The following is a 13,881-nucleotide window of genomic DNA, read 5'->3' on the forward strand; positions in this document are numbered from 1 at the left end:
ACGACTCCACTGGAAGACTTTTACGTATTAAGTGGTTTGACACAAACGTATCAACCTGACATTTTCACTCTGAGACTATCCAACGCCTGCCCTTCTATCTTCCTTTTTTAATCACAAGCTGTACATTTCAGGTCCAATACAAACCCAGTGGCCTAGGGAGTGTAAGTTTAGAATCTATGGAAGTCTACAGTATCGAATGGAAGGCTGGCTGCTGAGATGCATAGCTTTCTAGTTGTCTTAGTGGCAACAGCATCCTAGATCTGCTGATTGTGTTTCAATGTACTGATGAAGAAACATGTTGCTTTATACTTCTGTTGGGGCATGGTTTTTCAGATCTAGCTCAGCGGAAACACTTTCTCAAAAATGATTATTTTCAAAATAAATAATCTGGATCATGCACAATGAATAACTCCCAATGTCAGTTAATTTTTCTGTAAAGCAGTGCGATACAACAAATATACTGGTATGTTTATATACATGTTCTTGGGTGGGAAGGGATAATTCTCTGCATCTGATGCAATAAAAAAATTATAGCAGCTTCAGACTGTGCTGGTGGTGACAAAGACTGGCTTATAAAGCTACCAATCAAACTGGAGTCATCGACAAGAAATGAAAACATTTACTGGAAATAATGTGGAGACTGTGGAGAAATGGCAGGTGAAGCTCACATTTACATTTCTATAAAATTTAAAACCAGTTCACTTTCATTATACTAAATCTTTTTTTCCCCTAAATTAAACAGAATGACCTTAAAAACCACAATTGACCTCACTTTGATCTGTCAATAAGCATAAAAGGGAATGATTAAACCTAAGGTACATTTTCAGAAAACATTTCATTACCAATTGCTAGCTTACAATTTCAGTGGAGCTGCTTTTGTTAAAGAAATAAACACCTGCAATTTACAGTCTGTGCACATCCTGTTTCTGCATGATAACACGGGCTGGAATACAGACCATGCAGATGACACAAGTGTGCTATAAGCTTTCTGTATAGTTCTGTACAGTACGGTACCCAAACGCAGAGCAGTGGAAAAGCAAATTTATGCTTTGGGCAACACTTTACTAGGACAGTATGCAAACCAGTTCGGTGGCATTTAGGGCGTAAGGAGAGGACCATAACCGTAATCTAAAGCTTACAAGGAAAAAAAAAATCAGTCAGTGCTGAAGCTGCTATTGTGCTCTGTGTAAAAGGCAGCGCCTCACCTGCAGGATCTGTGGGTAGTCAAAGACCTGGTTTTTGTAGCAGCGCTTGCGGACAGATGGAATGCCCTGGGAGAGGTTGGTGCACTTGTCTAGGATGAGGATAGCCTCCCCATTCTCCGCCTTAAGCCGCTCCAGCTCGGACCGGTATTCCCTATGGATGGCTGTTTGCGAGGACAGGATGAAGTAATGCCGAGGACTGGAACAGAGAAGAGGGGCCCCACACCCGAATTCAGGATCTCTAAACATTTCACTATTCAGATCATCTGTAATACTAAACTTTCCACTGAGTAATGAAGAAAAGATGGGATATACAAACAGATGTCTAGGTGCTTCGGAAAAGGAAAGATAAGGTGCCAGCAGTGTGATTTCTACTCCTATTTTGCCCGTGCTTTCCGTGACCTAAACATGAGAGGTTTTCTGTCCAATTCTGGGCATCTATTGAACTTGAACTTTATTGCCATATGTAACCGGTACATGTAGTAGTACAATGGAATGTTTACTTACAGAAAGAAAGACATATTTACTTAGGTCTAGTAGTAATATGTTCCGGACTCCGAAGCAGGAGAAAACTGGAGTCATGCTGGTTAGCTGGGTTCCACACCTTTGCTCAGTACTAAAAGCTCATGAAAGGACGACAAGCTCCTCAGAGTCAAGGGAAACTTGTATATCTTAACGTCATGTGGGACACACCGTTAACATACAGAAAGGAAACTGCTGGAAAGGAAATAACTGCCTGATCGCTGCTACCCCGATCACGCGTACGCACCCAGGCTGTTTCTCTGGCAGCTCCACCTCAGCGGAGAGGGGACTGTACACAGGGGTGCTGACGTCGTAGCCCTGGCGGTACGTCCACGTGGAGAAACCTCCTCCCGCGAGCAGCGCCCTGCAACACACATGCATGTCACCGCCATGCTGCCGTCCTGAACACGGACACCTGGAGAGCAACACGTGCCGAACAGCAACGCTGCCAGAGGCTCAGTTCGACGCATTTGTGGAAATTAAAGAAATTCACAACTGAAACAAAATATTTTACCCCATTTTTAAACAATGCAGCTACGCATCGATTTAGCCTTCGACCTCTGTTAATTCACTGTCAGCCTGTGAAATTTGAAAACCACAGGAGACTCCCAAATATACTCTGGCATGCATGTTGTCTAAAAGACTCCTTGGGATTCTTCAAGAATTAGACAGATATGGTTCTTGGGTCAATAAGCTACTAGAAACTGAATAAGCAGGTTCAATTGAAAGGCCTCCTCTCTTTTGCAGCCTTTATATTGTTCTGAAAATGTGCAATTTCATGCCTCTAGTCCCACCATCCTTGAGCAAGTTAACATGATTGAAGGACATCCTGGGTCAACAGTCCAAGAGACAGAGATATTGCTCAAAAGTAGAAAGGCTGTCATTCACTAAATAAAGATAGCCTATACGAGTCTTTAATTTAGGGTTCAGACTACCACAACCATCACTCTAAAAAGAACTGGAAATACTGGCACTCACTTTCAACATACACTAGCAATTTAATATTTTAACTGTTGGCTTTAGCGGTAGAAAATAAACACATTGTGGCTGAAACCATCATCTGAATGAAGAATAACTTTTTTTAGTGGCAGCAAGGTCTAATTTGTGACTTTGAAGAACCCAGGGGTCACTTCTGGATGTCTAAAAGAAGATAGGATGATATCTCAAAGCAAGTAGACTACAAAATACAACGAAGGCATTTTTAAACTACATAATTGTAAGTTAGGCAATATCCAAAGATGCCAAGTGAGTTATGCAGTAATGAAGAGATGGAAGCATTAGGAATTCAATTTTTTCCTATCTAAATAATGTAACAATTGTGGTTTTGCATAATTCAAATTCAGAATAAGATTTGAAGTATATTATTTTGAGATATTGACAAATCAATGTCAATTATTTCCAAAACTACTTTAAAACTCTGCCAGTGAACTCTGTTCAGTGCAGTGACACACCACTATCAAGGGGGTTAATATAACACTGGTCTGCTCACCCAGTCCCAGGCTCGACCTCCACACTGTCAGCTGTTTTTGATGAGGCTTAAAGCCAAAAGGAACACAGCTGTCTAATCTGAGGAAATTCTCTATATCTCCACAATAAGTGAACATCATTTCAGGGCTTTCTTATACTTAAATTTCACCTTTTCTGCAATAACAGGGAGGGAAGCCAAAAGAAAAGTGCTTAAAAATCTCCCTGGCTCGAGGAAAGACGATAATTATGTTTGCCCACGTACGAGGCACACTGATCTTTCACACCTCAGAAACTCAGATGCCTGTTTACAAGAGCATTTCCAGCTTGCGTAACCTGAGATTTCTGAAAATTAAGATAAACACAACACAGCTTGCCCTGGAACAGAAACCCCTGTGACATGCCGGTTGTGAGCAAGCCTGAAGTGCTAACAGGGAAAGCCAGCTCGCTCTTCCAATCACTGCTAACCCTCTGACAAACGCTGTGGGGCTCAGAGAAGTACTCTTTCCAGAACGAGTGCGCACAGTCCTCTCTCCCCTAGACCGCTACAGGGATCACAGCAGTAAGCCAGTGTGACTGGCAAATGGCAATTTCAAATCAGGGGTCATAAAAAAACACAACTGCCAATTCATTTAAAAAAAAAAACTGTCATTACAAAAATGACTAGAAAACAGCTTTACATCACAGAGAACCTGCAGTTATTTCCAACAGCATGTCTGTCACTGGCTTTATGTTGTACATTTGTATTGTATGTCTTTAAATTGTATGAGCTCACCAAACCAAATTCGATGTAACTAGTTGTAATGATAATAAAGTACAATCAAGCACGAAATCCAGAACACTTTGTGCAATCAAACCTATAAAGATAGATTCCACAATTAAATGTGTGATATAAAAATCTGAAAACGTCTTTTTTTCATATGTACGATTTTTTAAAAAGAAACCTCCACTGAAATAACATTAGTTGAGTGTACTTTAACATCTTTATTAGAGCAACAGCGAGGCTGTAAGAATAGCTACTTACTTCCGCCATCCTCAGACTGCCCTCTAGTGGTCTTTAATGATCTCAGATGCACTACTGAACAAGAATACGATTCAAAAGTCAAACTGGTGCTGGCGAACCGACAAGGCTGCAGACAATTCAGAAATTTAAATTCTGAAGACTTGTCATTGTTTACAGAGGGCAAAACCTCAGTGAAGTGTTAACTCCCCGTTCACCAGCACGTCATACTAGATCTCCGGACTCCGGCCAAATGAAGGCTTTGAACAGTGGGGGGCTGTGCTGCCTGTTCTGTTGGTCTCAGTTTGTGGAACGAATTGCTAACTCATATCACATCACAATAGTGAGCACTTTCAAATAGGATCTTAGAATTCACTCTTAAACTCAAGCTGTTAATTCTGTATATACCTGTCTCTTTTGCCTGTATCATTGCACGGGACCTTTAGATAACGCACAGTGAGAGACACTGTACAACAGGAAGATTAATCTCATAATATCTCTTGTATATATGTTGGCATGGCTTCAATTGTAAATTATACTATTTCCAGGACTGATGCTGACTTGACAACAATCACAACATTTAAAGGTTTAAATAGCTACTATTATTATGCCATGAGAAGCTAAAAAACAAGTATGAATCTACCGCATCAAGCTGCAGTATAGACGGGATATTTAAAACAAGTAGTTCCTAACACATGTAATTACACTTTGCCACGTGGTGCTATAGCTATTTAAGCCAGTGATTATTCTGAACACTGCACCTTCGTATTTGCAGTACACGGTTGGGATCCCATTCAAGGGCTCCTAATAGAAAAGATAACAATACCTGACCTTTCCTCACAATCGTACATTCAAAGTCAACAGAGCTAGGTGTATTATCCAAGAAGCCTTCAACTGGTTCTTTCCTCACAAAACCCTCACGGAGAGAAGAATCACATGAGGGGGTTTCTCTTGGATGTTTGGGGAAGAAGAAGGCTTAGTACCTATCTCTGGGCACGTCCAGCGCAGTGTTGTAATCAGGGGGCCCCCCTGGCAACATATTGAACAGCAAGTGGTTCATCCCATGGTCCCACCTGCAAGAGAAACACCCCTTCACAAAACAAGGGAATAAACAGCCCTGGAGCCACTGGTTATGTCATTACAGCAGTATATTTCTGCTTAGTTCAGCTTCTGTCTGCCATACATTAAATAAACCTATGAAAAACAAAAGCAATAATCACAATGAAATCTCATTTCAATATCTGACTTCGTCATCAGGAAAACTGAAAAACTTTTATTTAACCTCCTAACAAGTTAAAGCTAATAAATAAGAAGTTCTAGATCCGAATCCACAAAGACTAATTGGCTGCAGACTGGAATGTGCTCGTTTGCACTGCTGGTCTCTCTGGGGATTGAGCACAGGTGATCAGAATGTCTCTGGACTGGAATGGGTCAGCCTGCCTTGGATCTGAGGGCCTAGCACAGTACGGGTCTCAAGTAACGGAGCGGGGGGCTTCCTAAGCGAGAGGCGTACCTCGGCAACATTGCCAGGGCCTGGGCCGTCTCCCGGATGCGCAGAGAGTTCTGGTTGAGCATGTCGATGGAGGGGATGAAGAGGCAGGCTCGGTTCATGTCGTCGGTGTAGAAGTCGCTGTCAGAAATGGCAGTGAGCAGCTCATTGTACTCCCGCGACAGCCCCGTGGTGCTGATGTGGCTGCCAAGCTCATCCACGAAGCGCTGCAGGGGATAGATGTACACCTGCACAGAAGAGACCGACACTGTCAAAGCCACGGCCTCTTCCAGACTATCCCAGCACACAGCCAAAGCAATAACCGCAGAAACAGTTCCCTTTTCCCCGGCAGACTCCTAAAAATTAAACACAACACGTGCAAAGGATGTCTGCAGTTTTTTTAAAAAAAGAACAGATCTTACTTGTCCATGTTGAGATGTGTTCTAATTATGTTACCGTTGAAATTGTCTCAGGTTGCCTGTGCACTGCCCAGACGTTCAGACACAGAACTTCATCGCTTGTTTAGGCGTTCTCATCGTACTTACCTCTGTTCTGACTGCGTTTGCTTGACCTAGGACTCTTGGATTACCCTGCTCTGCTCACTGTTTACCTTGGCGTTGGACCCACTTGTCCTTCCTGGTTTGTTGTCTACAGATCTCTCTCTGGTCATTTCACTTGTGTCTCCCGGTTTCAACCTGCTGCCTGCCTGACAGGTCCCGACTCCGGCCTGAGCTTTGTTTTCGCCCATTTCTCGCCCAGCTGACCGCTCACCTACGCCCGCGCCCGGACCCAGCCTCCAGCCTCCGACCGCTGCGTCGGATCTCAAGCACCGCGATATCAGAGCTACCGGACGGCAGCTTGTCGTCGCGCCACACCGTACCTTAATCCGGTTCTTGGGGTTGTAACCGCAGCGGTACACGTCGAAGCAGGTGTGCATGCGACAGCTGAGGTCCCCCCTCTCGGGGATGGGGCTGGAGACGGGCAGCCGCACCTCGGGGGCATCGTGCACGCTGCGGCGGTCCACGCTCCAGTCCACCGTCGACTCGATGGAGTGCGGCCAGAACTGGAACATGCCGGTGGCGATGAGGCCCAGGAGCACCACGGAGAACAGAGCGATGTAGTAGATGCGGTGCTTCGTCTTCATCCGCGGGATGAGAGCTGGTCCCCGCGAGCTGTACTTCACCGACGTGCACATGCTGAGCCCAACTGGCCGGCTCAGCCACTGGGGCCACACAGACAGCGAGCAAAAAGGGAGACAGTGAGAAGACAGCTTTCCACAGCAGGCTAGAGGAGGACCGGTCAGCCACAGAGAAACATCTGTCAAGTGCTGGAATTCCAGGCTCAAACGGGGCGAAACTGGCAGATATTTTTTTTAAAAAAAACAACCAAGTTTTAAAGACCTGATGTGATGTGAAATCAAAAATGATTGTGCCCTTGAGTGAGTGAAAGAGTGTAGCGGCGATGTTCAGCCCTGGTCCTGGAGAACTGCAGGTTTTCTAGAGCATGTTAACTGCTCCTAATTAAGCAGCTGAGTTATTCAATCATATATAATAATAAGATAAAGTCTGTTTTGTTTTTCTGTCTACTTTCTGCTGAATTAATCTACTGTGCATGTTTTAATTTTCTTTATTGTTTCTAGGTTTTAAGACATTAAATGGCTTAATCATTACGACTGAAATCAGTTACATTCATATCAATAAAACATTTGCTAGTGGAACTCATTAAAGTCTATATTCATATATGTTGGAGATATCTGATGTCATAAATCTCTTCACCTTATAGCTCATAAAACAAAAACAAGAAGAAAAAAGTATAGCCGTATTGTTACACTACAGAAATGTGAGGTAAAAGCAAAATGATTAATCTACCCCAATATGATGGTGAGAGATTGTAGCATACCAGTAACAATTATGTCACATCTTGGTGAAAAAAGAGGAAATATATTCTTAGCATATTACTCAAAGCAGTTCTGCTACATAAACACTTGGGGACTTTTAAGGCTCATAGAGTCACTGGATTCCAATTCCAAAAGTCAAAACAAGTAACAGTGATCACCATTTAGCGACCCAGACCCAACCAACCACATGCAATTACACAATCCAAGGAAGAGAAATAACTGGGTCAGCCAATACAAATAAACACCAATTAATCCAATTACCTGTCAGGTACCTATGCCATTACACTATGTTACAAGACCGAACAATAACATTTGTGCTTCAGTATGGATGTCAAATCCTGCATATAGACAGTATTATGTTATCTGATGGATTCCAGCCCACTGTTCATCACTTGTACAGCACAAATGTACTGAATAAACCTCTAAAGCTGTGCTTTGGTCTGTGTAACAGTAATTATTTTTCTGTGGGCAAGTTAATTAGACAATGTAGGGGTGTCACGGCAATATTGTAACCACATTTTGAGATATGCCTCACACAATGTGACCAGCACTAGTGTCAACACAATCCCTTACACGTCTAACAATAACTCTCTCTTCCAATCAGCAACATCGTCAAAGATTTTCTGGTTTAAAGGGGGGTTCAGCATCAAGCGCTGACCCACTGTATCGCCGAATTTTAAGACTATTAAAGATTACAGATTAGAGCTGAGCAAATATTTGAACATTTGGCACTTGTTTTACAAACATCATAGTGGAGACCCAACAGACAGACATGACTGTATAATAGAAAAAAGGCAAGAAATGAGCAAGACGTGAATTTATATCAGCTGTCCGCTATTTTAAAAGTCTACTAAATGACGATCAAAATTATAGTGGTTAAGGGGATTCTGGTCCGTAGCTTATTGAAGTTAATTTTTTACCGCTTTCATTGAAAACTAGGTTATATGGTTCACATAGGACATTATTACTCGCACCACGCTTATCTTACGTGGATGATTGCCAACAATACGCTAAAACCTGCAAAAACAGAAATCACAGCGCACACAAAAATCAAACCTAAAATATGCGTATCATCTAATCTATCGACTACAGGAACCTGATTAGATTGGCAAAGAGAAATAACGCACCTGAATAAAATGTATGGAAGTAAACAATCAAAAAACCCATCACTATTCGTGTCGTTTTTACAAACTACTATCCGTTCAAACTGACCTTCATATATCCCAACTGCTGCAGAAGCTGACGTTTGATGGTTAATTCATATCTTCACTTGTGTTTACTACACAAGATAAACAGCCGCTTTAATGATGTTTAAGACCATTGAACGAAAGAGAAGTATAGAAAGAATTTAACCTGGAAATCATCATCCAAGACCTGGACGTGATATTTACCACAGATACTACACGCGTATAAATTTAAATAATGTTGAAACGTGTGGAAATGGTGACACCTAGCGATGTGGAGTCTATTTCATTAGAGTAGTATTAGACATTTTACCGTAATAATAATATCTTATAGAGTTTAAACTAGTGTGAGCTTTACTTCATGGTAACACGCTTCCTTACAGTATTTCATTGCAGCAGGTTTGAAAACAATTTGGTTAACAGGAACAATGTAGTACTTTTAGACCTTTTGCAGACTTATACAGAAATCAAAGTTAACTTGAGTCCTGTAATGTCGTACCGTGATTACAGTATATACCAGCGAATCAAAACGTAAATCAAAATGAATAAAATATATAAATATTTTTGCAATGCGGTATTCTCTGTCATAACAGGTTTGACGCCACTTTAAAATGTGTGGTTTATATGAACATTTACAGTAGCTTGTTGAACAGATCTAACACATTATGAGACATTACGCCTTGCTATTCTTCATGAGGACGGTAGAGAGCAGTAGCACATTCTTGGGTGCGCTGTAGGGAGAAGACCACATCTTTCATCCATTCTGGGCTGTATCTGAGACTGTCAGAACCCTTTTCGACATGAACAAGAGGTACAGGTATTGAAAGCACAGGTGAACAAATATCCAGGGCCTGGTGGTATTCTACCAAAAGTAATGAAGGAAACAAGAGGTGTCATTAACAAGCTGTGAGCACGACTCTTCCAACAGTCACACATGAAAGGGGAAAAATACATTAGCTGCAAAATTGCCAATATACACAAAAAAGGGCTAACATTTTTTATGTGCAGGATTACATAGAATTTAGCTAGATCACACATATGGCAATACAATTCTTGGGGATGGTCAAAACAGTTTTAGAAAAGGCAAGTGATATTTAACTTAACATTCTTTGAGCAAGCAACAGAAGTAAAGGATACAAAACAGAACGAATTATGTGGTATATTAAGATATTTAGAAGACTTTTGTTCAGTTTTGGTCATAAAGTCTTAATTCTTATATTGCAGGCAGTAAGAATTCAACTTTATTTGAAATGAAAACTGCTTTAAGGACAGACAACACAGATTGAGTGATGAGGTGAACTGTCATTATGAACACTCACTGCACATTCAGAAATAATGTTTGCATATGTAGTGAACAAGCCTTGTCACTAAATGTCTGTTTTTAATTCCATTTTGCGGATGAAATTCAATTTTATGTTTGAGAATTTTTGCAAGGTGTCAGTTCCACTCCATGCAGAAGTAAACGAGTGTCATGTTCCTCATTTAAAACCACAGGCAGAGCAGCTGAAGTCTGGTTGTTCGAAAATACAAACGTAGGCATTTCTTTAAATGCAAGTGTAGTCTGCTGATTATCATGAAATCTTTTTGGAGATCTCAGCACTCTCTTCCACTGTGATTTGAAGTTACACTATGTCTCTGTATGAGTTTCAGAGAGGACATTATACTGTATAGTGGTTGATTATAAATAATACATGAGTACAGTGTTCCCCTGTGGGACTGTCCTGGTTCTCTGATATAAACAGCAGCTGATTTCTGTTTTCTTTCTGTATTTATTAACTTTCCATGTCACAATAACCACTTTCACCAAAGTCCACTTTAATATTTTTTCCTCTCCCCCACTCATCCTCAGACACACACTTATATAAAAACAAAGGTGCTTGTGAGAATTTCCATTTCCAACCAGTTTAACAAGCAAAGAGTTACAGTCCAAACACACAAGCCAAACAATATTACCTTACCCACTGGGACACACACGCAAACTGAAATGCTACAATACACTACAGAGACAATGCACACTAGCTGAGTATCTGACCAAGATGCGAGACAACAAAGAGAAAAAGACCCTGGCAAAGTACTGGCTCAGTATCAGAACCTGGCCATAGAAACTGGGTAACACAGACAGACCTGGCTGCCCAGAGAGGCTTGGCTGTGCTCTCTGCGAGCAGGGAGAAACAGATTCAGATAGAAGACAGAGTACACTTTTTGCTGCACTGCAAGAAATATTCTAGGATTAGACTAATTCTTCCTTAAATGACAATTCTAATCAATCCCAGAATTCCCATAGAGCTTCCAATCCTACTGGGAGAGTTGGCAGCTCCGTACATGATCTCCTGTCAGAGCTCGAAGAACAGAGCGAGCCTGTCTCACAATAATGTTTTAAGTGATGTCCTGTGTGTAAATGGTCAATAGTATCATCCATTCGCAGCATCCAGGTAGGGCTGCACATTGTTGGTGGTGGAGGGGAGTCCCCATTACCTGTAAAGCACTTTGAGTGGAGTGTCCAGAAAAGCGCTATACTGCATAAGTGTAAACAATTATTATTAGTAGTATATTTGTACTGTAAATGTTTAATAAATGTTGTGCTAGTTGTTTCTGCTTTGACGACACTGTAATTAATCATTCATAATAAATAAATCCTTACCATGGCCGTTCCTCACCTTGCCTCTATGGAAGTTTACATGAACAAATGTGCAGGAAAATAAATTCACTGGCAAAAATGTTAACAATCCCTACCAGATAACATCCTGCGGCTAGTAAGAACAGCAGGTCTTAATGATGTTCTGGATTTTGAGTGTCCAGGTACTGCAGGAATTGGAACAACCATTGAGCATGTTGACAGACTAAATTATTAGGGACATTGCTGGTGATCTAGATATCAGTTGATGAGCTGTTCATAAGATTGTCAATGGACATTTGGTTGATATTCCAATAAATTAATATAACTAAGCAACTGGTGAAATATTAGTCCAGGATTTGATGTGATCAGAAGTTTGCAATGGTACCTCAGTTTCCTCCTTGGCTAAAAAAGTCTAAGTGAAAAATGTTGACTTTAAAGATCATGGAGATCCATCCATTCCTTTTTCTAACCACTTCATCCAGCTGGGTTGGGGGAGCTGGAGCCTGCTTTGGCATGTGATGTTCAAAATGCGGGGTACATGTTGGATAGGACGCCAATATCATGCTGATCCTTCCCTGTGATCGGCAGTGAATAATCCAAATTGAATAGCACCCATCACCATTATCATTTAAGAGAAACAAAGATAAATGTTACAAAATTATTGCCTTTTAGCGCCTGTTAATACAACCTACACAGGCTGTGTGTAAAGCTGCACTATTTTAGTTTTCAACATGATTGCAAAGAAATGCAGCATACCATTTATGTGACATCTGTGTAAGGCATAGCCATATACTGTAGTTTTCTAACCTTCTAGACACAATGGGGTTTTTGAGGGAAAAGAGTTTTCAAAAATTGCAATTCAATTTCAACCTTTGAAGTCCTGTTGAAATATTATACTTTCAATGTTTTTTGTTTACATGCATATTTTTTGGTCCCCTGTAAGTGGTGCATTATGTATGTAAAAACAGAATATGAATATGTACTGTAGTATAAATATTTGAGACCCAGCTCTACTACAGTTGTTAAAGGCAGTATTAATCACTACCATGAATACAAGGTTCTCAAGACAGGCCATTGAGGGTTTTCTCAAATGATCTCATACAGGTAGCTATAGAGCGCAATTCAATGATCTCATTACACATCACTGGTATTGAGACGAAGTTCACCACTCCTTTTACAACACTAATTTAAGACTAATTTTACAATAACCAGTTTCTGCTGAAGCACAACGAGCCTAAAATGTTCTTTTGTCTGATCATCTTAACTAAATCAAGGATGAACAACTCCTATGCCTGGTCTTGCTGGCCCTTTGCTCTTCAGCAGAAAAAGAATGAAAATCCCAATGTACAGACAGGTTACAGAAACATGTTTTTTTTATTATTAATATCTCTTATAGATTCTAATACAAATGCATACAGATAAGGTTCAGCTAAAATCACATAATAATAATTATTGCAATTAACAACACAATACAAAAAAAGCACCATAGGTTGGCTTTCAAGCTAGGTGGCAGCCACACTGTTGCCTGTTGAATAATTTCTGAACAGGGATTTAAATAGCAACGGACTGCGTGTGGTTCTGCCAGAGCCAGCTGGGGGATGGGGGATACAGCAAGGGTATACTCTCAACACATAGGCCCGATCCACTACGCCAACATTCCTCAATATAAATATGCTTCATCCCAAAGTCAGTGCAGTGCCCTCCTCCTCCTCTGCTTCAGAAATCCAGAAGTAGCAGGCTTCAGCTGGTCCACAGTATATCACGATTTGATCTGATTTTTCTCTCCAGCTTTTTTTTCCCCCCATTTAATCATGCCCTGTACCTCAACGTTCCAGCCATGAAGTACAAGCCTTTTGGTTATTCCAATTTTAAAAAAAAAATTAATTTACAAGCAATCGTCCTCCAATTTTCCCTTTCAACAAGTCCTTTGCAACAGTGCCATCTACTGGATTCCACGAAACAAGCACATCGCAAACACCATGGCAAAAAGCTGCGGAGAAAGAGAAAGGAGGTCAGTCTCTTTGCAGTTTGAGTGTCCAGTAGTGCTAATTCAATGGTTAGAGAGCATTTTCTCGCAGTATAGACTACAAAAACTCTCTGCACTTTCTCCAGCACAAAGAAGAAGATAACAGAAACCTAAGCCAAGTTTGCTTCTAATCCATATGGTATGCTGTGCAAGTGAAACATTGGAGAATTGCAGAAGAATACTTAGCCTTCATGTAAAAAATATCAGACATGAAAGTGCTTGCATGCCTAAGACTGAACTACAGTCTCAATGCTTGATAGCACAGATAAATGAATGACAGCTGCAATCACATTCACGACCATTATAGGTACAGTAGTCCAAATATTTAAGAGACACAAACTGAATAAAATATTGGAGAAGAAAAGATGATAAGACAAGTAAACATGAGATCAATGCAAAAGCAGTCTATATTAAAAGTAACATGGTTCTGTACAATTTCACTGCATGCCTCCTGCTTCTGACAGCAGAATGCAGGCAAAC

At 40.9% G+C, this 13,881-nt stretch overlaps 2 protein-coding genes across 3 annotated transcripts in view; both read right to left on the bottom strand.

Moving 5' to 3' along the window:
* The window catches only part of ext2 (exostosin glycosyltransferase 2), a 38,517-nt gene extending 29,561 nt beyond the window's left edge, over positions 1–8,956 (bottom strand). Inside the window, exons 1-6 of the mRNA XM_006642479.3 lie at positions 8,787–8,956; positions 6,558–6,899; positions 5,702–5,925; positions 5,172–5,261; positions 1,972–2,088; positions 1,206–1,401 (exon numbers count right to left, since the gene is read on the bottom strand). Coding sequence (XP_006642542.2) covers positions 1,206–1,401; positions 1,972–2,088; positions 5,172–5,261; positions 5,702–5,925; positions 6,558–6,899; positions 8,787–8,792 — 975 coding nt within the window. The 5' untranslated portion in view covers positions 8,793–8,956. The remainder of the gene's footprint in view (positions 1–1,205; positions 1,402–1,971; positions 2,089–5,171; positions 5,262–5,701; positions 5,926–6,557; positions 6,900–8,786) is intronic.
* Positions 8,957–12,730: 3,774 nt separating this feature from the next.
* LOC102688830 (tetraspanin-18B) overlaps positions 12,731–13,881 on the bottom strand; it is a 53,037-nt gene continuing 51,886 nt past the window's right edge. For both annotated transcript variants that reach the window (XM_006642478.3, XM_015338472.2), the window contains one exon: positions 12,731–13,365. In XM_006642478.3, the coding sequence (XP_006642541.1) occupies positions 13,318–13,365 (48 nt within the window). In that variant the 3' untranslated portion in view covers positions 12,731–13,317. The remainder of the gene's footprint in view (positions 13,366–13,881) is intronic.

This window comes from Lepisosteus oculatus, chromosome 21 (genome assembly GCF_040954835.1).
Source record: "Lepisosteus oculatus isolate fLepOcu1 chromosome 21, fLepOcu1.hap2, whole genome shotgun sequence".
NCBI lineage: Eukaryota > Metazoa > Chordata > Actinopteri > Semionotiformes > Lepisosteidae > Lepisosteus > Lepisosteus oculatus.